This window comes from Cantharellus anzutake, assembly GCF_015039405.1.
Source record: "Cantharellus anzutake strain C23 chromosome Unknown EI90scaffold_115, whole genome shotgun sequence".
Taxonomy (NCBI): Eukaryota; Fungi; Basidiomycota; class Agaricomycetes; order Cantharellales; family Hydnaceae; genus Cantharellus; species Cantharellus anzutake.
Genome location: NW_024067065.1, coordinates 179,482 through 202,670, shown reverse-complemented (window position 1 = coordinate 202,670; position 23,189 = coordinate 179,482). Strand labels below are relative to the sequence as shown.

Genomic DNA, 23,189 nt, shown 5'->3' with positions numbered 1-23,189 from the left:
GACGTTATTATGTAATAATTATTCATTTCACCCAACCCAACCCAATTACAAAACCAAGATTATTAATTACCATCACAACGCTTGTGTATTGTAGAACATGCTCAGCATTGGGTTTGTTTAGTGTAGTTAGTGTAGCATTGCTTATCGCTATTTTATATACATTGAAGTCGTCCTTGTAACTCTGGCCAAAAAAACCCCACCAAGAATGAATCAAACCTGCACAAGCAGAGGGGTCTATAAACAGCGCTATAACCCACTAGACCAAGTAGACCTCACATGTACTCGGCCTTAAAAGTAATATATAAAGGGTTAATTTTAGCCACAGATCCGGGGTTGATCACGAAGTCAAAAGCAGCTGCCCAATGTACACATTGATCACCCCTTTTGGAAGTTTTCATCTTAAAAGTTTTCTAAGGGAGAAACAAAAAAAAAGAGACAGTAACACATAGGATTTGAACCAGAATCCTCTAAACACAGAATTGAAGAGAAGACAGCAGTAGCCACTAAGCCAAACCACCATCACTAGGAACCCCATGTTGGAAATCAACCTCAAAACATGTATTTACATATATTTGTGCTGACAATTCTATTTAGTGGTCTACTCTCATCTGGTCCGACCCTGGCCCTATTGCGGCCTCATCCTATGGTTTTCTATACCCCAAACCAATTCATCTATATGAATAGTTATTCTGGCCTCAGCAATCTTCATCCACTATTTTCTTCTTACTGTACGCAACTTTCTTTTCCCTTCCCTTAAATGCCCCAAGGCACCTGGGCACCTGCCCATGCATCTTCATGCTTGCATCCTATTCATTTCCTTCATGTTGCAATGTTGTAATTGGCAGATTCTGTCAGAGACCAGGTTCGAGACGAAGGAAAGTCTTCGTGGCAGAGGGCTTCAGCCTCAGTGACTTATGCCAAGAGCGCTGTGCCTAGTAACACGTCCGTGCCCTAACTTACTAACTGGCAACCAGAACTGAAGGGGGATAACTCTAGTCGATTTTATTACTGAAGTGTAACCTATGTACAAGTTGGATATATATATGGTTACAGCGAAGACAGGTCCGCAAATGGCGGAGCCGAATGGAGCGGAGCTAACGGGGTTAAACATTAGCCGACTGAATATTACCAACGAGTCGGGTCATGGGGTTAACAGAAAGGCAGGTGATAACCCAGAAATGGAAAGGAGGGATAGGCCCGAAGGTGGGCTCTGCAGGGCAGGTGAGTGTATTGCCCAGCGGAGGCGGGGGTGCGCTAGCGGACGTCGGAGCTGTCCGGAAGTCCTCGGGGCTCCGTACTTAGGGAGGCGTAGGTAATAAATTGGAATGAGGGGGTGGTGACCATCGAGGGGTACCGAGAGGATTGCGGAATATGGGAGCTCCAAGGTTAGTGAAGAAGGAGCGGAGGTAGACTGGAGGGATCGGAGGGACTGGAAGTCGATGGCCAGGGATGGATATGACAGATTCAAAAAATATCATCATTTTCATATTTGTCAAACACGTGATTTTTTGCGGGATGTACTGGGGGAATGTTTTAGGTTTGCTCACAGATATGTACTTTAATTCCAGTTTAATATTCCCGCTACTCTGTAGCGGGTCTTGCGTGCACAAACTGAATACCTGAGCACCGTTATTGGTTATTCCCTTTTTTACCTCAGCTTTCTGACATTCCAGATTACTGTCATATCCATCCCTGGCCATCGACTTCCGGTTCCTCCGATCCCTCCGGTCCAACTCCATTCCTCCCTCACTAACCTCGGAGCCCCCGTATTCCGCAATCCTCTTGGTACCCCTCGATGGTCACCACCCCCTCATTCCAATTTATTACCTATGCCTCCCTAAGTATGGAGCCCCGAGGACTTCCGGACAGCTCCGACGTCCGCTAGCGCACCCCCACCTCCGCTGGGCAATACACTCGCCTGCCCTGCAGAGCCCACCTTCGGGCCTATCCCTCCTTTCCGTTTCTGGGTTAATGCCTGCCTTTCCGCTAACCCTGCGAACCGACTCGTCGGTAATATTCAGTCGGCTAATGTTTAAACCCCGTTAGCTCCGCTCCGTTCGGCTCTGCCAATTGCGGACCCGTCCCCGCTGTAACCATATATATATCCCACTTGTACATAGGTTATGCCCCAGTAGTAAAATCAACTAGAGTTACCCCCCTAGGTTCTAATTGCCAGTCAGTAAGTTAGGGCACGGATGTGTCACTAGGCACAGTGCTCTTGGCAGAAGTCGCTGAGGCCGAAGCCCTCCGTTACGGAGACATTCCTTCGTCTCGAATCTGGTCTCTGACAATTACCTCAACTTGCTTACCAAGCTAACCCAAGTTGTCCCTCACCGCTGTGGATCCTAACTCACCACTTGGCCCTACACCCAAACCTCCACCCTCCCACTCTTTCCTGCCCAAATCCTCCAACCCTCCTGCTGCACTTCCTTCCTGCCCAAACTCTTGCTCCACACTATGGCGTCCTCTCCACACCGAGCCTTTTTAAGTGGCCCCTGGCCATTTAAACTCCTTACCACTGAAGCTGATTGCGATTTTCATCTAACCAAAGAAGCGATCGGTCACAGCCTATATGATTTTTCATTGTCAATCAACGATCAATGGAATTTGCTCCTACACCATGCCCTGACCGGCGATTGTTACTCAAGGTGCATGTGTTGTGCACCGCTCCCAATATCCCTCTTGTGATTTGTTTTTCCATCTTCTTTTTGACTACCTTCCTGTCCTCTCAGGTTTTGCACACACTTTTACACACTGTCTGCATTGCTCTCCTTGCTGTTGACAAACCAATCACCTCCCTCTCTCAAACACTGTCATGACATTTTGCTTGTATTTACTCACCGAAACCAAATAATATCACATAAACTCCTTCGCCAGTCTTGGAGTGTTATACTGCTGTGGCGTTCAATTCAGGTTCATAATGTCAGTGGGGTTGTATATGCAGACTGGGGGTGCGGTCCTGATTTAAAACTTAACGATATTTCACATTTGTAGTACCACCTAGTACCACAGCGCGCAAAGATGGCTCCAGAGTGACTTCTAAGTGGGCTGCGATGCTGTGTCGATGTGGGAGTAGCGGGTATTGCCACTTCAGGCGGCGTCCATCAGTTATCCTATTTCACGGGACTAATCAGGGCCGGGCACGTGCGACCTGGAGCAGTCCGTCTCGTTCTGCACTGCCGCAGTGCTGATGATCGTGATGGGTGACCAACTGCCCGGGTCCTAACTTGCCTCTAGCATGGCTGAGGTTAAGTTGCTGAGGAAGGGGGAGGTTTGCTCCTTTCCCCCACCTGCTCGCTTGCCTTCGCGCTTGTGCTCGGAGTTACTGGTATGTTTCCCCCAGCGCAGCAGGGCTTGTAACTCACGCTCGCTTGCCAGTACCCCCTCTGGTTATTGCGTAGTAATTGCTTTTCCGCTTCCTTCTTACTGTTCTCTGTAAGCATATCTTTCTCCCTTGATTTCTTTATCGTGATTGCTTGCTGTCAGCTCTTGCTCCAACCTCGCTTGCGCTGCTCTCTCTTCTGCCTACCCTCCACCTTCCCCAACTCCACCTTTGTGACTGGTACTATTATCTCGTTATCATCTTATTGTACCGGCTCGCCCTTGGCCGTTGCATTTCTTTTCTTGCAATCCCATTTTGCGCTGGCCCACGTTGCATCGTGGGCCGTGTCCACTTAGTTGGTCGGAACCGATTAGAATGAATACATCCATCCATCCATCCAAGTTATCAGGCGACCTCAACAATTCCCGTCCCGTCCCTCTCTCAAAAAGCGCTCAGCGACGCCGCCAGTATTGACAACGTACCATCCAGAGGCCCAGTAATCGTTCCCGGAAGTTCCCCTGGACTATGCAAGTCCAACAACAACAACAACAACCCTCGTCCACTCAGCACGCTTTACCATCACTTCAAAGCATCACCCTTCCTACATCGTCATCCAAGTCTCCCTTCTTTGTCGTTCCAGCAGTACCCCATTTGCAGCAGCCTACTACCTCCAGACCCCAAGCCAAGCCATCTTTTACAATCCCTCACCCAAACCCAGTAAAGCCAGAACAGACCCCTCCATCCCCAAACATCTTCACCTACAAAGCCCCAGCGCACAAACATGCCCACCATCTTCATAGCATACCTCCAAAGGAGAAGACAGTCCAGACTTTGATGTATTTGTTTTGAGATCACACATCCCAGACGCCCGTTACTGACGCAACATTCCCAGTCTTGATCATATGTTATGGCTGCATTCACGCACTCGTTTCAACCAGGTTAGATGAAGCTGCCTGTTGGTAAAATCAACCGTAGCGCTCACATGAGAGGCGCTGGTATTCCAGGTCAGATCTGAGCTGGGAATGCAGACTGGGTCCCCAGAAGGTCCAACCGAAAAGGACGTCACTGAAACTGATGATGAACTTGCTCGCGAGCTACTTTTTGGGTTAACCGGGGACGACCGGTATAAAGGCCTCAGTGCTGATGCGAACCGGTATGTACCAAATGTGGACATTGAGACCGCGAAAGTTCAAAGGGCGAACGCAGAAGGAATGGAGAAGGTTCGCCATTCATTTTCCCCTGCATGTCTTTCCACCCCATGTTGATGTCTCCTATAGGTTCTTACTTCCTTACTCACCCAGCGGTCCGTTGGTTCTCGTCACACTCACGAAGTGAATCCTGGAGTTCCGGGGGTGTTACCAAATGGGGTTAGGATCAGAATTGTGCTTTCTGCTCTTGTCAACGACCTGTTCGCACGCGATCAGCACCTTTTTGGCCCCGATGAGCAACCAGAGAACGTGCTTTCAGGGTTGTCAAGTGATTTGTCGCCCATGTCCATTGCATCAATCGTAGCCAGCGGCACCGCTTCCTCCACTGAATTGCGCTGGGCCCAAATGGATTTTGAACCGTCGCCAGGCGTTCCCATTTCCCTCGCCCCCCTCACCCCGATCTCGTCCTTTCAGCAAACTAGGGTCAAGTCCAGCCTTGCCCCGGAATCGAAGTCGGGTGGACCTCCAGCGCGATCTATTTTTTCCTCGATTCCTCGTGGGGCCGGTATGGAGTCTCCATGGGCGCTTGGATCATTGAACAGTCTATCTGCAAGGGGACCCGAGTCGGCATCGGCATCCCACTCCGTTTCTAGCCCGCCCTTTGCTTCATCATCTTCGGGGTCGCATGCAAGCCGAGGCCCTCGAGTGCGCAAAGCTGTCGGGCGTTCTCGGGATTTGTACAATTCTGGAATTCGAAGGTGTTGGCCCATTTGTGCAAGTCACCTGACGGATTTTGATGAATGTCCACCTGAGTGCCTTCACGCAGAGGCCTATGCAGCGGACAAGAATGGTCTCCTTACACTATTAATTCAAAGAAGCCTGACCACGATCGGTTCAGGGTTGCCGGACCCCGGCATTCCATTGCGCTCTGCTATTCCTCAGTTTGTCCTCAACGACGTTAACGACAAGGGCGAACCAAAGGAACTCGCCATCAGCGGAACACGGATGGCTGCACTTTTGCCGCGATTCCTTAGGCTATCTGCCTTCGTCGCTCGAGAACTTGGTTGTGAGATGCGTGAGCAGCGGCAGCAATTCGCTGATGTGAAGGCCGGGACTGTCATACCTGCGGAGCCCTCTTCCTCCAACCCCACTTCTATTGCTGACATTCCTTCCACCACTGGCGACGGGCGCCCCACCCGCATCTGGTATGCCTTACTGAGTGGTATGGTCACTAGGGCCGCTTTAGAGGGATACCTGGGACGTGGTTGGTTGGGGCCCGATGCTCTTGAAATCCTTTTTGGTATTGGGGTAGGTGTGGACTGGGAAGATGTTGTTGAGAAACCTGACGAAAAGAATGTTTCCGCAATGCGTGCCCGCTCGGGATCGACCTCATCCGACGTGAAATCCGTGGAGGATGATGGAGTCAGCCAGAAGCGAGGATCGATTGACACGTCACTTTCGGAAGCTTACGCTGCCCAGTTTGAGCCCGATGGCATGCCTACGTTAGCCGAGGCTGCGAAAATTCTCTTCAAGCGTGGTATTCCTACTGGCGTCCCGGGTACTCAGTCAGAGTTGAGTGTTATCAACTCCTATGCGAATGGATTCCAGACCACATGTTTGGGAAACACACGCCCCATTGACACTGATCCTGAATGGGCGGTTGAGATGACTGAACGTGTCTCCGAGGTTAGTTTCCTCAAGGCGAACTTGATTCTCTTGCTAACTATCCATATCCTCAGTTTGCCAGTGTGCACCATACGGCCGACCTTCACACGCATTTGCTTGACCTTTCGAAGCGATATCCGGCTGAGCCTGTTGAACGTGCAGTTCTTCGATTCTTGGAAGCCATTGCTCAGTGGCGTGGTCTACCAGAATTGGAACAGGTGGGTCCAATCATCTGGTCGTGCCCATAATTTGATTGCTAACTGATCCTCCGACCCCACAAGTACAAGGAACGTGTTCGAAAAGCCAATACCGTTGCGACGCAGCCCTCGGCTTCTCTGGAGCGCCGCCGTGGTTCTCTGTCCATTTCTTCTCTCGTGCACCCCACAGAGACATCTGACCCGACCTTTGAGCCCAGCTCTTCCGCTATCTCATCCCAGTTGAATACTCCCGTTACTTCTCCTGTCCTTAAATACTTTGTCGTCCCGAAGCATGTCATCGCTTCTCTCCCTCCTTATCCCTCAAAAAAACGCGTGCGCGATGAAGGCCCTGAGGCTGAAGCAAAGCGATTAAAAACCCCTCGTGTAGGTGCATCATCATCTGCAACCGCTGCAGCTAATACATCTCTACCTGGAATCCTATCCGCACCTGCAAACCCTCTGGCTGAATCTTCCTGGACTGGGCCTACGGTGTTTAATAGGAAGCATAATTTCCTGTCTCCTCCCGATGTACATGTATATAACCTCAGTTGAAAATGGACAAAAAGCCTCGACTCATCGCTTTGTTATTTTGCACTTAAAAACTAGAGTGCGTTCTTCGCACGCGCAACGTTTTTAACTAAATTTTAATACTTAAGTGCAGTGCAAAGTATGCATTGGAGACATGAAAATGATTTGTTAAGTCCCGGCGATGCGAGTTCAGCGCGCGCCTACAGAAAACATGTTTGTCTCGAATGATGAAACGAAAAGAGAGCCATTAGTGGCAAAGGAAATCGAGTTAGAGTTAGAGGTGGAGCAAAGTGCTCACGTGCCAGCATACCCAGCGACAGATTCGATGTCGGAGTTAGTTTTGTGCAGAGATTGACGCATATCGAAAGTCATATGCAACTAGTGACGAGGTTAGGCCTGCCGCTAGCCATGAAATCGTTGGAGTCCGTGACCTTGGAGACAAAGAAGATGTTGTAAACGCGGCGTAACCCACTCGCAACCCAGATGTAATATAGAAATGAGAAGAGAAACTGTAACTAACTAAAGAACATACGGTGCCAAAGCACCCACATTTATACTCCTGAATAACATTCTATGCCCAGCGCTTACGCAGGCACCTAGAATATTCTCAGATATTCCGGTTCAATCTAATCATGTGACTCGTATTCCAACAGAAGAGACAACAGGTAGTGAAGTGCTAGCAAACAAGGGGGGGGTCCCTTCCCAGTCGCTCACATGATTTCTCCGAGGTTTAGCTGCAACTTACATTGCCTCTGAGTGACTGGTACAACTTGCAACACATGATGTTCCCACGCTAAGTTGTAATGAGCTGTGCATAGGTTGCGGAATATAATTTTTAGTATTTATGCATGTGGTCATTGCACCCAACCCAACCCGTGGAGACTAAGGGAGTGTCATATCCATCCCCAGCCATCGACTTCTGATCCCTTCAATCCCTCTGATCCACCTCTGCTCCTTCACTAACCTTGGAGCTCCCATATTCCGCAATCCCCTTGGTACCCCTCGATGGTCACCACCCCCTCCTTTCAATTTATTACCTATGCCTCCCTAAGTACGGAGCCCCGAAGGCTTCCGGACAGCTCTGACGTCCGCTAGCGCACTCCCGCCTCTGCTGGCCAATACACTCGCTTGCCCTGCAGAGCCCACCTTTGGGTCTATCCCTCCTTTCTGTTTCTGGGTTATCACCTGCCTTTTCGTTAACCCCGTAACCTGACTCATCAGTAATATTCAATCAGCTAATGTCTAACCCCGTTAGCTCCGCTCCGCTTGGCTCTGCCATTTGCGGACCTGCCCTCATTGTAACCATATATATACTCAACTTGTACATAGGTTACACTTCAGTAATAAAATCGACTAGAGTTTACCCCCTTCAGTTCTGGTTGCCAGTTTAGTAAGTTAGGGCACGGATGTGTTACTTGGCACAGCACTCCTGGCATAAGTTGCTGAGGCCAAAGCCCTCCGCCACTGTCAGAGACCAGGTTGAGACGAGGGAAAGTCTCCATGGCGGAGGGCTTTGGCCTCAGCGACTTATGCCAAGAGCGCTGTGCCAAGTAACACATCCGTGCCCTAACTTACTAACTGGCTACCAGAACCGAAAGGGGGTAACTCTAGTCGATTTTATTACTGAAGTGTAACCTATGTACAAGTTGGATATATATATGGTTACAGCGAAGGTGGGTCCGCAAATGGTGGAGCCGAACAGAGCGGAGCTAACAGGGTTAAACATTAGCCGACTGAATATTACTGACGAGTTGGGTCACAGGGTTAACAGAAAGGCAGGCAATAACCCAGAAACAGAAAGGAGGGATAGGCCCGAAGGTGGGCTCTGCAGGGCAGGCAAGTGTATTGCCCAGCAGAGGCGGGAGTGCGCTAGCGGATGTCGGAGCTGTCCGGAAGTCTTCGGGGCTCCATACTTAGGGAGGCGTAGGTAATAAATTGAAAGGAGGGGGTGGTGACCATCGAGGGGTACTGAGGGGATTGCGGAATATGGGAGCTCCAAGGTTAGTGAAGAAGGAGCGGAGGTAGACCAGAGGGATCGGAGGGACCGGAAGTCGATGGCCAGGGATGGATATGACACACCATGGAGACATTCCCTCGTCTCAACCTGGTCTCTGACAGGGAGCACATCCAGGGTTGTGAAGTCAATATCCGGGTGTGTGCGAAGTTTAACAGTTTATATATTACTTGGTTACCAGTCACTTATTTGTGCCTAGTGGCATAAGTGGTACAGCGTTAGTGTCATATCTGCACATACTGTCATATCCATACAATCCTGACCTCTGCTCCGGGCTCCCGGAACTCCGAAACTGACTCCGGAGCCCTACTTCCCTTCCATCACCTTCTCCTTGCTGACTTCCAAGAGGTTATCCCACCTCCAGCTCTGACACCACCTTTGGTCCGACTCCAGAACATTCTGGGTCCGACCTCATCCTCAACACCTATGCTCCCAACTCCGGAACCTCCAGTCTTAGCTCCGACCTCGGACTTTGATCCCACCTCTGCTTATACCCATTGTATTGGTTAGCTCATTCCATTTAATTACCTTTGCCAATATTCCGGAGTTTAACTTCCGAGTTTGGACTTTCTGGACTTACATCGGACCTTGCAACTATTGCATTGCTCCATTCAGTTCCGCTATTCTCCCTCATTCCTATTTGGGCTGCTGCTTCCTTTCTATTCAGTCAGCTGGCCATTCCCCACTCCCATCCTCCTTCCTTCCTTCTTCCTCCTTTGGGAAACTGTCAGGGCAATAGCCCCGAACCCCGAGCCACATGTAAATTAGATACATATAGTCACGTGGGCAAGCGGGAACCTCCGGGTAACTGCTTACACACCACCGTAAAATACACAAACTTGTATCACTTATGGCCTTGTGTGCTGAGCTACTGTCAGGGACTCGTCCGGGGTCGAGGGGTCCGGGTATAGCGTCTGGGACCGAGAGCCTGGCAGGGGGCGGATCGGGCATGCGTACTGACAGGCCCGATGTGGGACAGTGGTCCCTGGCCACTTAGACTGAAGTGGAAGGTTGAGAAGAAGGCTACTTCTTCGGTTCCCACTTCAGGTTCGTTTATATACATGCGGCTTGGATCACATGACGGGTGCCACGTCACCCTCGCACACAGCCGTAACCACCCGGGTGTCTCCGTGGGAGGTCCCGAGGGTATCCGGTGCAGGCGTGCGTGCTGGGCACAGCGGGAGGTCACCCGAGGTGCCCGGGCCGGGTGTGTGGTGGGCGCGCTGCAGATGGGTCAATTGTACATTGATACAGAGAAAGTCGTCCATGTGGAATAAAGGGAGAATAAAGAAGAAGTAAGATAAGGAGAAACTGAGGAGGGGAGGATGAGGGGGGAAGAAGGGAAAGGGGGAGGAGGTAAGGGAGGGTGGACCGGTGGGGTACCGGGTCAGGTTGGGCCGGGTGGAGCCAGGTCAGGCGGGTGTGCCCTGACAGCTACCCAAAGACCTCACACTTTTTTAAGTGCATGAGGTGTGTTTTACAACACAACCCACAACTCCAATAATCGTAACATCTGACTCGGAAGCACCTATGGTGCCTAAACATGCCCGCAAGGGCAAGGTCGCATCTGCAGCGACACTAAAAAGAAATGAGCGGTTTATTAAGAAACCGCAATCTCCCATCATGGGAGATTCAAACCAAAAGCCGTCGTCAGACGACGACGAGGATCAACATGATCCGGCATTAGCAACCACCTCAGGGCTGGTCCCTGAAGGTTTTAGAAACTTACGTGGAGTAAGTGCAGGGCCAAATACCCCCAGAACTCCACAACACACCGATCTAACCCAAGCTGGGGAAGATCCCTCACCTCCTCACAAGGTGATCGACTTGCACGAAAAACACGTAAGCGCCGAACGATCAGCCCAAAAAGCTGATCGGATAGAGTCGCAGGAAACTCCAGGGCCCCACTATCCCCTGGAGTCCCCCCTCACGTCCCCAAGTCAAGCCCCAAAGGCAGACAAAGGGAAACAAAGGGAAGAGCCCCCGTGTCGGCTATCCGAAAAACTACTGGACTTGTTCCAGGTTCCATCTGAATGGAGGACAGAAAGTGAAGATCAACTTCTTCTCAGGCTGAAAGCCCGAGAAGGCGCGAAGATACGCCCTGAGAGCAGGATCTCCCAGAGCGCGGAAGCTCCAAAAGAACTTCTGCTGTTTACACTCCCACACACCATGCCAGACAAGGCAAGGTCGCCAACCTCGGAGGAGGTCTCCGAGATAATGAAGAGGAGGCGAACTGAAATGAGGGAGTTCGCTGAGGAAGCCTTACGTAAAAGTAAGGAAAAACCAGCGAACAGACCCCTCTATGAAAGGGAAGCACCCTCCGCAACGGCCTTGCCTAAACAAAGCGAGCGTGGAGTGTTCACTCCAAGAACCCATTCTGGAACCCCCAGAAGCGGAAATGTCAACTGGGGAGAGTCTCTGCTCGCCCAACCAAACTTCCTCCTGGAAAACCAGGAATTGCGCATAATAAATGCGATAAACTCGATCCAAAAAAAGATCGAGGAAACGAACCATAATAGTATGGCTTGTCTAGAGATAACTCTAGAAAGAATGGCCAACGCAATCGACGCGTTGACTGAAAAAATCAGCGAACAAACAGACTTGCTGAAGGAAATAAATTTCTCACAAAAAAGTGAGGAAACAAATAAACACCCCTGGACCACAGTCCAGGACATAAATAGAACTCGTGAAAAATTCACGAAAAGAACCACCAGTGAAAGCACACTGGAATATCATCAGCGACTCGACAGAGATGCTAAGGAGATCCTTCTCCCAAGGATAGGAGAAGACGATGCCGAAAGAAGGCATCGTTCAGAGATTAGGAGGAGAATTGGCACATACCAAAGGTTCAGCCAAACGTCCACTTATGACGGACCTCTCAAACAGAGAGGTAACTCATTCACACCCTCTCAAAACAATGAGAGAATACAAATACAACTTCAGCTGAAACCAAAGAAACACTGTGAGGAAGATTTCCCCCAGCAAAAACCCCCCAAAGGAGAGATCTCCATTGGATAGCGACCCCGCGAAGGCAGGGGAGCAAGAAGAGTACCTGGAGAAATGGTACGAAAAGGCCATAAGAATGGCCGAAGTGAGAATACTCACTCCCTACCCAGAAGGAGTGAAACCAGAAGCCCTAAAGAATGGGCTGGCATTCCCTGACAAGAAATGGTCAGGGGAGAACAACATGGAATCGTTCTGGCAGTGGTTCACAGAACTACTGGGATTCCTTGCCTCGCGAGGATGCAAAGGTCCCCAATTTGACGAAGTCCACCTGGACTGCTTGATTCGTGGATTAGGGGGGCCCGCGTTCGACCTCGGAATTAGACTCCGAGACGAAACTCTCCTCAGAGGAGACGAGGGCATGTTCCTCGAAGTTCTCAACATATTGATGAGAACCTTCATCAAAACCTCCACCGCATTGAACGCGACAAAGAAATACCGCAACGTCAAATATGAAGCGGAAAAAGGCCTAAAACAGTTCTACCTAGAACTGTCCAAAGCAGCGTCCCAGATGGTGACGCTGCCAGACCAGGCATCCTTCAACGCCAGGTTCCTAAACTACATTCCCCTCGAATGGAAGAGGGAAATGATTGCTCATGATAGAATCAGAGCAGACTTCTCCTCAAATGAGGAGATGTTAAAAGCAATATCTCATGTAGACAAGATAATTGACGGGCTGAAGATGTCTTCAGCCTACAAATCAGGGTACTATACCAGAACAACTACCACGGCAACCACAAGCCGCGGCAGAGCTCTCCCATCAGGAAAGAAGGTGGAAGAGCTGAAACCCAGATGGAAAGAGGATACATCCTCGAAAAACTCGAGGAAAACTGACCAAAAGTCAGTTCCAATTTGCGGCAAATGTGTCAGAGACCAGATTCAAGACGAAGGAATGTCTCCGTAATGGAGGGCTTCGGCCTCAGCGACTTCTGCCAAGAGCGCTGTGCCTAGTGACACATCTGTGCCCTAACTTACTGACTGGCAATTAGAACCTAGGGGGGTAACTCTAGTTGATTTTACTACTGGGGCGTAACCTATGTACAAGTGGGATATATATATGATTACAGCGGGGACGGGTCCACAATTGGCAGAGCCGAACGGAGTGGAGCTAACGGGGTTTAAGCATTAGCCGACTGAATATTACCGACGAGTCGGTTCGCAGGGTTAGCGGAAAGGCAGGCGTTAACCCAGAAACGGAAAGGAGGGATAGGCCCGAAGGTGGGCTCTGCAGGGCAGGCGAGTGTATTGCCCAGCGGAGGCGGGGGTGCGCTAGCGGACGTCGGAGCTGTCCGGAAGTCCTTGGGGCTCCGTACTTAGGGAGGCATAGGTAATAAATTGGAATGAGGGGGTGGTGACCATTGAGGGGTACCGAGAGGATTGCGGAATACGGGGGCTCCGAGGTTAGTGAGGGAGGAACGGAGTTGGACCGGAGGGATCGGAGGAACTGGAAGTCGATGGCCAGGGATGGATATGACAGGATGGAAAACTCGAGCAAGAGCCCGAGAACAACCAAAAAAGAAGCCCCCCTGACAGGGAGGCGAGATTGAAACACACCTCAGGGTAATCACAAGAAAATACCCTGAAGGTTGGCCCAATCCTAGTCCGGAAGGACTAGAACTTCCAGACGTACCGCACCTGGAAGGTCTCTCCATGAACAACCCCGAGTTCGAAATACTCAGGGAGTGGTGGAGAGAAAAATTTGAAACCGTAATGGTGCCAGCACCATTAGAAATGCCTCCCTTGAGGGAGGTGAACCATTGAATCCCATTGAAGGATCCGAACAAGAAATTTCGGGAAAACACCCCAAGATGTCCTGCAGCACTGCAGGAAGCACTAGCGACCAAATTAGATCGCTATGTAAAAGCAGGATGGTGGTATCCTGCGAACAGCGAGCGAGCATGCCCGTTACTGTGCATCCGCAAAGCAGATGGATCTTTGCACATGGTAATAGATGCGAGGAACCGTAACTCAAACACGATCCTCGACGTCACACCAATGCCAGACATGCAACTGATCCAAGAATCAGTCGCCAGAGCAACATACCGATCCAAGATCGATATGTCGGACGCGTACGAACAAATATGCGTGGATCCAGAAGACGTCCATAGGACGACATTCTCCACGCCCCATGGGACGTACAACTTGGACACGATGCAGCAAGGAGACTGCAACGCTCCCTGCACCTTCCAGTGTGCACTGACCTGGGAACTACGAGGAGAAGTAGGCAGACGCCTGCACGTCTGGTTCGACGATATATTCACCAGCACAAGCTCGGTGGAAAACCACAATAAAGCACTATTGTGGTTATTCACTCGCCTAAAAGGGGCGAAATTCTACATAAGCCGGAAAAAATTCCAGCCATTTGCCCCAATCCTAGACGTTCTAGGAAGCCAAGTGGACGAACAGGGCATCCACGCTCAAGCGGATAAAATGGAAAAAATCCGCAACTGGCGAGAGCCAGTAGACCACACAGGAGTCCTAAGATTCCTGGGAATGGTAGAATATCTGTTGATATTCATGCCAAACGTCAGCGGTTACACAGGACCACTGCAAACAATCTGCTCAAACAAGCAGACATTCAGGTGGACACCACTCCACCAGAAATGCTTCGATGAAATCAAACGTCTAGCATGCAGGGCTCCGATCCTGAAGCCTGTCCAGTGGAACCCACTGGAAAGCCTCTCAGAAGAAGAGAGGACCAAACTCCACGTCTGGGTCATAACAGACGCATGCCCAGCGGGCATGGGTGCATTAATTGGACAAGGCGAAAGGTGGCAGACTTGCCGCCCAGCCGCATTCATGTCCAAAAAGTTCACCAACACACAACGTAGGTACTTCGCCTACGAGCTCGAGGCACTGGGTGTCCTCGAAGCACTCATGAGATGGCAAGACGACCTCATGGGAGGCCGTGAATTCACAGTAATCACAGACCACAAAGCTTTGGAATATTTCAAAGCGAAAAACCACAACTCAGGGAGACACCTGAGATGGCAAGCCTTTTTTGCAAGCTTCAATTGCGAAATAAAATACGTGGAAGGCCACAAAAACAAAGTGGCAGATGCACTCTCACAATACTACGACTTGTCAACGAACGAGGATCTGCATTTCGACGATTATGTGTTGGCGGACATCCACCTGGACAAAAATGCAGAAGACATTATCCCCGACAGAATTGAGGAATACGAAGAACTGCTACTAAGCAGTACCCTGAGTAAAAACTCAGAGAGAAAGAGACTCGCAGTGATACGCGCGAAAAACACCCTAGAGGAAGCTCTAGGGGGGAGCGATAACCTAGAGGAAACTCTAGGGGGGAGCGCCCAAAATCTGGAAGAAATCATAACTCCAGAAGAGAACCTTCGAAAACAATTCGAAGAAAAAGACCTCATTGAGGCAATAAAATCTGGATACTTGAAAAGCCAGATCCACTGGGAAATCCTAGAGAACCCGGGGAATTTCAAAAACTTCTCCGTAAAAGATGGGCTGATAACCCGACTTGGAGAAGGAGGAACGACCCAAATAGTAGTCCCGAAAGGAAACTACGAAAGGAAGTCCATTCGGGGAATAATCCTCGAGAACATCCACGAAACACTTGGACACCTAGGATCCAAGAAAACAGTGGAAACCCTCTGTCGACACTTCTGGTGGAAGTCGATGAGAAAGGATACCCACAAGTTCTGCAGGTCTTGCGGAACTTGTCAAACGACAAAGAAAAGCACCAGGAGAAATCCTGGAATGCTTCACCCACTCCTGACCCTGGAGACACCATGGTCATCAATAGCCATGGACTTCACAGGTCCATTCCCAACAAGCTTGGGATATGATTACCTCTGGGTAATCATTTGTAGGTTGATGTCCAACGTCCACCTAATTCCAATAAAGACAACAACGAACACACTAGAACTAGCATTCGTATTTCTTCGTGAAGTTGTAGACTCCACGGTCTACCACACTCGATCATATCAGATCGAGACTCAAAATTCACGTCAAAATTTTGGCGCGAACTACACTGAATACTCGGTGTGCAGTTGAAATTCACAACTGCATTCCACCCACAAGGCAATGGCCAAGTGGAAAGAATGATACAAAAAGTAGTACAAATACTATGCGCGATGGTTAGACCAGACCAATGCGACTGGGCAGCAAAGCTGTCAATGGCGGAATTCGGGATCAATGTGAGCTCGAACACATCGACAGGATTTTCCCCGTTCGAATTAATCTATGGCCATATGCCAAAGATGTGCCTAACAGCACCACTCTCGGACTACCTGGGAGTAAATGACTTCGCTCAAAAAGTGAAGGAGAACCTCATGGCAGCACACGACGCGATAATACATAATCACGCTGCTCAAACAATCCAGGTGAATAAGAAAAGATGCCCGGACCCGCCTTTGAGAAAAGGCGAGCTCGCATACTTATCCACGGATAAGCTGAACCTACCCAAAGGCAGGGCAGGAAAACTAAAGCCCTTATACATAGGGCCTTACGAAATTCTGGAAACATTTCCAGAAACGTCAAACTACGTCCTCAAGTTGCCACCACAACTTGAACAACGTGGAATCCACCCAAGATTCCATGTATCCCGGCTCGCACCTCACGAGCCGAATGACCAGGAAATCTTCCCAAATAGGGAAGTAAACATATTCTATGATTTTGGGGAAGACCCTGATCGTGAAGCAGTAGTTTGCGAAATCCTAAACCACGCGTGGGTTCACAACGAACTCTGGTTTAAGGTTAAATGGGAACTAGGGGACACCACATGGGAACCCCTAGGAAATTGCAACGACCTCGTCCACCTGGACGAGTACCTCACCTTACAAAATGTAAGGGAACCAGAAAAACTCCCTATCAAAGAAGACAGGGAACTCTCGGCATCACTACGCCCCCAAAAACGGAGGCAGAGGAAGTAAAGCCGAGGGACAATGGCCCACAGCCAAGAGCGTGGGAAAGTTCTGGGCGAGTAACTCGCCTGGACAGCCACACCATGTACTAGAAATCACATGGGCTAGGCGAGTAACCCGCCTAGACCACGTGAACCACAGGCTGACGTGCAAAAGAACACACATCTGTGGCGAATCCCACGCATGCAAGAACGAAAACCCCTCCCACCACCACGAGTAACATAACAATGAAATGTCGTTCTCTGGGGGAGGCAACCCTCGGTTCGATCCAAACAAACCACCGGATATCGAAATACGACAACCTGGGGAGCAAGGCTCCCCGGAACAACAACAACACCAGGTGCAGATAAGCACCATGGATTACACAATGCATGCAGCACAAATGAGTGCTGCAAACCAACAACCATCCACGTTGCTAACAGGCACCGCATACCCCCAGCCTCCCCAAAGAGGCTTCCAACCATATGCGGTGCAAACTGCACCGATGGCGCAACAAGCGCCATTCCAGGGGCAGCATTTGCTGCTGCAGCCCCAGGCATACTCCCCAGGGAACTTCCCTGGCCAGATCAACCCCTGGATTAGCCAATTCGGCCCAGGTCCAACAACACCCCAGCCAAATGCAGGCTGGGAATCAGCTATCGCATCAGCAGTAGCTGCTCAGACAGGTCAGCTCCGTGAGGAGCTGAAAGAGATGAAGTCCCTCATAGGAGGGAGACGAGGGAGCGACAGCGGCTCCTCATCCAGACCGTCCAAACAGGCACGGTCTGATAACTCGAGGGCGTCAGAAGATGCCTGCAACCATTGCGCCCACTGGAGGCGCGAATACAACAGAGCACGAAGAGATGCTGAGGGCATCTTTGACTCTCTGAAAGACACAGAGAGAGAAGTCGATCTCCAAAAAAGGGAGATCGAATTACTGAAATGCAAGCTCAGAGAGGCACACGCACTGGCAGACCTCGCTGCCAAACCCATCATGACGGGGGCCTCCCAGGTCAGGGGGAGGGGATATGGTGCTGGGGCACCGACTATCCCGCCACCCCGTGGGCAGGCGACCCTGTCCGGGTTGCATAAGGGCCCGCCCTCAGAGGGGCAAACCCATGTCGAGGGGAAGAGGGAGAGCGGTAGGCAACCGATGGCAGACCCTAAAACGGGGACCACTGCCAGAGGCGGCGGGCCACTGAGTACCTCAGCACCCTATGGGCAAGCTACCCTGCAGGGAAGTGTCCACATGCTATATGAGACTGCCGAACTCAACGAGTTCAGCAAAGTCGAAGCTCCAGTCGACATAACAATCGACCCCAACTTCCCCATGAGGAGAATAGCGGGGTCAGAAGCGGCGCATGACGCCACATACACTTGGTGGACAAGCGTGAGTGGGAAAGAATTCGTACACTGGTACGAACAGGCCGAAGCCACCTTCAAAAGCGGCAAGGTACACAGAACCCTTCGCGAAAAAGCGAAGGAAACCGAGAAATACTTCTTGGGACTCCTGAGTATCGCAAGACTCGCAGAGGAATATAATTCCCCAGAGAATAAGGGAAAAATCTCCTGGGAAAGTCTAGGCAAAGCTGCCTACTTAAAGTCCCAGTTCAAACCACTCAGGACTCCTGAGGAATGTGCCGCAAGAACTGCAGAACGGGAAGCGAAAGCTTCCAAATACCGGGAAAGAGACGCAAGTCTCCGTGCTGGACAACCAGCCCAACGACCATCCTTCCCCACAGGAAGAACGGTAGACCTACCGTACTCTACACCTGAGCCAAGCAGCTCAGGAACACAACCCGCTCCCACCCAGGGAGCACCCACTTCGTCGAGCCCACAGCCCGACAATGTAGCCCAGGCTACGTCATCGCATCCGACGCAGCAATCGGATGTCCAGATGAACACCCCGGAGGAAAACCCTCCTCTGGGGCAATGAATCCACCCTTGAGAGAAGGGAAAGTGACACAGTAATATGCCATCGAGGCGCCCGTGAAAACACCTTCCCCCAACTTGAGGCCCCGCACACAATACTGTATGTGAGGAACCACAAGTAACAATTGCGGAAATCTCCACTCCGTCAAAAGACCCACATCCACCACCGCTCATGTGTAAACACCACTTACACATGAACCCTCACAGAACAAGTGAGGAACACCAAAGACATACAACCTTTGGGTCGAAATTCATTTTCGACAAACTCCACCATCTTTTCTCTTCTCTCCCTGCGATACCAATGTATCGCCGTTCACTTCAAAGTAACGGCCCACACTCATTCATTCCTTAAACCCCATCTCTTTTCTTCACCGACATGTACAAAATCGCCCACTTTAAAGTGGCGACAATGAAACACTCATTGATAATTCCAAACTCAATGTAAATCAACTATTAAAACTCTGTTTTATTCACTATCAACCTTGTATGCATCGCAAATGCAATGCAAGGGGGGAGAATGTCAGGGCAATAGCCCCGAACCCCGAGTCACATGTAAATTAGATACATATAGTCATGTGGGCAAGCGGGAACCTCTGGGTAACCGCTTACACACCACCGTAAAATACACTATCTTGTATCACTTACAGCCTTGTGTGCTGAGCCACCCTAAGACCTCACAGGCTTCCCCCAGTGTTGATGCAAAGAAATATCTTTGTGAAGTTTCATGTCTCACAGCTCGCACCTCATGAGCCAAATGATTCTGTGTTATTCCCTGGGCACGCTGTAGAAGTATTTTCTGACTTTGGCGATGACCCAGAACGGGAATACCAGGTCAAGGAAATTGTCGACCATCGGTCAGACAATGATAAGTCTTTATGGTTCCATGTCCGATGGGGACTTGGTGACCTTACTTGGGAACCCTTGGTCAATGTAAATGATCTAATTGCATTGGATGACTACCTAATAGTACAAGGGGTAGAGAACGTCGAGGAACTGAACCGTCAACGATGGGGTCAGACACTGGACAATAGATCCAGCAGACCATCACGACCATGGCATGAACATCGCCTACTGGTCTGATACCAGTGGATATCAATGCCTTATCCTTATCATGGCCAACTATGGCATGAAGCCATGAGTGGCAAGTCCGGGAATATCCGAATAATATCGGATAAATGCAACGAAAGCGGGATCAAATCCTGCTTCCTACCATCAAATTTGAAATCACTCAAATGAATGTGACTGAATCCCCCCTCGCTGATTCTTCCCTCGACCTTTTCCCCCATCAAGGAGGCCCTTGTAGCCTCCAGCCCAAATTCCCCACCTGCAAGTCCAACCACAGATGCTGCCATATGTCGTCGATGGACGATAACTCCACAGTTGCTCAGACTGTCACCCCTGAAGCGCCCAGCACAGGCATTTTAACCCCAAAACAGGACCCTTCGGTCCTGCCCACTTGCGTAAGCACGAGTGAGAAGTACCCCCACCTGCCACGTTCCATGCAGACAGGGCTCGATCAACTCGAAATGATTACGGAAGTCATGTGGGCCCATATTGAATTGAGAAGAAACTCGAGAAATGTAAGGAGACTACATTCAAAGATGAACATACGAATGATGAGCTCAACGAGCTCAGGAATAAGTATGAAATGTTGCAGAATGAGGCTGATGACCTGCATCCTGAAAACAACCGTCTTCTTTGATGGATCGAATCCCTCCATAAGGCCAACGATGAACTCAACGAGGATGTCTTTAGAGTCGCACGCATGGCAAGGGGGTGCCCTGCATCTCCCAAACCTGCCCCGATTCAATCTTCTGCTCCCTCATCGTCATGGCCCACTGTCCCCCAAACCATCGTTATCCCCAGGGTTGGTGTTATGGAAATGGGAAATTCCCATTTTTAGCCTCTTATGGCCTCTGTACAGTATATTATCACGTGACATGTAAATAATAACAACCTAACCAACTTTTACTACCCAAAACCCCCATGTTCATGTTACTGTAAACTCAACTGTTACAACATCTGTTACATTAACTGTAACATCTTCTCAATGTCATGGCCCTCTCCTGCACCCGAACGCTATGGAAATGGGCCAATTAGACCCCATTTTTATAACAGTTGGCCTGGTGGATCCTGCGTCAGCCAAGTCTGTGCTGTTGAAAAAAAACCACCTCTTCCAAGAGATGGGCTCCCACGTCCGACGATGATGAGATGGAAGGTGAATGGGTCGTTGACCCTGATGCCCCCTTTGAGGAATTCGTCGTGAACCATCCACCCAGTTACCACTACTACAAATACTACGATGCCAAACTTACTGAAGTGCATGGCGAACCCCTACCCCCACTGACATATTCATATTGTCGATCGGTGGCCCTTCCTACCCGCTTCTATGACATTGACCATGTCGACAGAATCGGATTCCCAGATGCGGCTGCGCTCCTCCATGACAAAGAACCTAAGTGGTTCGAATTGGTTCAAAACTACATACACACCAAAGGTGTGAGATTCTACGCTATGATGTACCATCTTGCCTGGTTGTTCAAGATGGGCAAGCCCTCGCAAGAGGATGTTGACACCTGTTGTTACAAAAATGGGGCCGGAAGCGCCCATTTTTGTCCGTTCTGGCACAGGAATAGGGAAGGGGGTTGGACATAAGGGTTTACAGGTTGTTTCACAGATGGTTTAACATGTTGTTGAACAGGTAGTGTGGCAGCGGGTTTTTGTTGATTATTGATTGGCTCAACTCAATTACTATACAAATCATGTGATACAGAACCCATAAGAGTCTAAAATGGGAAATTCCCATTTCCATAACACCTGTACTGACTGGTACAGGGTGGCTACAAACAACCATGCCTCATGAATGCATATGTCACACGATGACATTGAGATGGAGGCAAAAAGACTTCCCGACCAGTACCCCCTGGCTCGTATTGCACGGATGTACATCCTCGCATGTAGATGGATAAAACCAATGACCGATGATGCTCGTGAGCGTCGTAAGATTCAACATCAAGAACAAGCACTTATGTACTCAAACCCTCCCCCAATGTCGTACTCAAACCCACCTATGATGTACATGAGCCCACACCCTGTGGCGTATTCGAACACCCCACCTCCACCACAGTACCCCCCTCTGACGTATGCACACTCGTCGGTGTACGAATCCGCCCACGCACCACCAGTGTGTGGGCATGCTCCCTCCACTTCCCATGGATGCGGCCATCCTGTGCACCATGCCCATTACTTGCACCATTGTCAAGACAAGGATTTGTCCATGAACGATGCTGACATCGAGACTCGTCACTATGACAACAACTATCTCAGTGACGATGTCGCTGTCGATGCAGCAAGGTCCACGATGACTCGTAGGACCATGTCAAATCGCCCATCCGGCTCTGGCCTGTCTGGGTCCACACTGCATAAACGGATGAGGAACTGATCCCCTCATATCCCTACCTTCATCAACGACAATGCCGTTGTTGATTACCAATGACAAGGCTGTCATTGATTAATAACTTCTTACTTTCATCAACGACAATGCTGTTGTTGATTATCTACTTTGTACCTTTCCTCTTTCGTCAACGACAACGTTGTTGATTATTCACTTTCCTCTTCATCGACAACCTCCACTGTCAACATCGTCACTGTTGACAATGGTATTTAATGGACTCACAATGACAAGAAAGTTGTTTCATCATCGACAACTCTGTCATTGAGATCTGGGTGCATATGTTCCAGGAGAAACTCTAAGTGGGCTTCACCTACAAACTACTATTATAGCCTCCTGCAATGAGTGTGCCCCCGTTTGCATACATCTTTCGTATGTAGAATGTCAAAATTTTATTTCCTTAAAATGCTTGTTTTCCCCTTGTGTATATATACCCTGTCCGCGATTTAATATCGCAAGGGAGAAGGATGTGAGGCCCCAGCCCATGTCTATATTCCCCCCACAACATCAATTGATGTTGTGTCATCTGATAATTATGTCGTGACGCTAATTTAGCATCACGGAAGCTTCTCTATTTATTTGTGCCAAGAATGCATTAGAATGTATATAAACCCTTGGGGTAGCTGTAAAAGGCGGATCAGCCTTTACTTCTACCCCGTTAATATACAGCCCATCAAAGCGTTGAAGGAGCGGAGCTGGATCACCTTATGTAACCAGTTTCCTACGTCCAATAACGATATTAGAGTGTGTGCTGATTTGCGTACTGACCGTGTTTTGGTTGCCAAATATATAATTGTTCACTGTCTAAACAACAATAAACACCCCCCAACGATCTCACCTGACGTATAGATCGTCTATGAATAAAATTCTATATTGACTTTACTATGATTTCTAGTCAATATTACACCTAGATATACCACTTGTCAGTAGGACGTGATTTTCCTGATAATTTACTGAAGGAAAACTACTAATAAAATAATTCCACAATAAATGTTACTCAATACAGGAGTGACCAAACTGCTCTTTCTATCGCTTAGAGTGCGTGCTAGTTA

At 49.6% G+C, this 23,189-nt stretch overlaps 4 protein-coding genes across 4 annotated transcripts; 3 read left to right on the top strand and 1 right to left on the bottom strand.

Moving 5' to 3' along the window:
• Nucleotides 1–3,192: 3,192 nt before the first annotated feature.
• On the top strand, nucleotides 3,193–3,696 carry EI90DRAFT_3086015 (uncharacterized protein; the record flags this gene model as incomplete). The annotated part of the gene is given in 4 exon segments (XM_039062172.1): nucleotides 3,193–3,328; nucleotides 3,379–3,435; nucleotides 3,487–3,647; nucleotides 3,665–3,696. Coding segments are annotated over 4 exon segments (322 nt in total), but the record flags the coding sequence as incomplete, so codon positions are not given.
• Nucleotides 3,697–3,821: 125 nt separating this feature from the next.
• EI90DRAFT_3086007 (uncharacterized protein) lies at nucleotides 3,822–4,413 on the top strand (the record flags this gene model as incomplete). The annotated part of the gene is made up of 2 exons (XM_039062171.1): nucleotides 3,822–4,158; nucleotides 4,215–4,413. Coding segments are annotated over exons 1-2 (362 nt in total), but the record flags the coding sequence as incomplete, so codon positions are not given.
• A 287-nt stretch (nucleotides 4,414–4,700) lies between these two features.
• EI90DRAFT_222501 (uncharacterized protein) lies at nucleotides 4,701–6,616 on the top strand. The gene is made up of 2 exons (XM_039052721.1): nucleotides 4,701–6,156; nucleotides 6,210–6,616. Exons 1-2 carry the CDS (start codon nucleotides 4,813–4,815, stop codon nucleotides 6,381–6,383), a joined length of 1,518 nt encoding a protein of 505 aa, XP_038909237.1. The 5' UTR covers nucleotides 4,701–4,812; the 3' UTR covers nucleotides 6,384–6,616.
• On the bottom strand, nucleotides 6,418–6,927 carry EI90DRAFT_3086000 (uncharacterized protein). Its single transcript, XM_039062170.1, is given in 4 exon segments — nucleotides 6,418–6,517; nucleotides 6,536–6,711; nucleotides 6,789–6,852; nucleotides 6,893–6,927. 3 exon segments carry the CDS (start codon nucleotides 6,907–6,909, stop codon nucleotides 6,628–6,630), a joined length of 165 nt encoding a protein of 54 aa, XP_038909236.1. The 5' UTR covers nucleotides 6,910–6,927; the 3' UTR covers nucleotides 6,418–6,517; nucleotides 6,536–6,627.
• Nucleotides 6,928–23,189: the final 16,262 nt, after the last annotated feature.

What these genes read in the sequence shown, in the direction of transcription:
- EI90DRAFT_3086000 (XM_039062170.1), bottom strand. An exon ending in CAGGAAGATTCAGCCAGAGG is followed by an intron (nt 6,712 to 6,788) that starts GTTTGCAGGTGC and finishes CACCTACACGAG; the next exon opens with GGGTTTTTAATCGCTTTGCT.
- EI90DRAFT_222501 (XM_039052721.1), top strand. Translation starts at nt 4,813, where the DNA reads ATGTCCATTGCATCAATCGTAGCCAGCGGCACCGCTTCCTCCACTGAA. An exon ending in TGACTGAACGTGTCTCCGAG is followed by an intron (nt 6,157 to 6,209) that starts GTTAGTTTCCTC and finishes CCATATCCTCAG; the next exon opens with TTTGCCAGTGTGCACCATAC.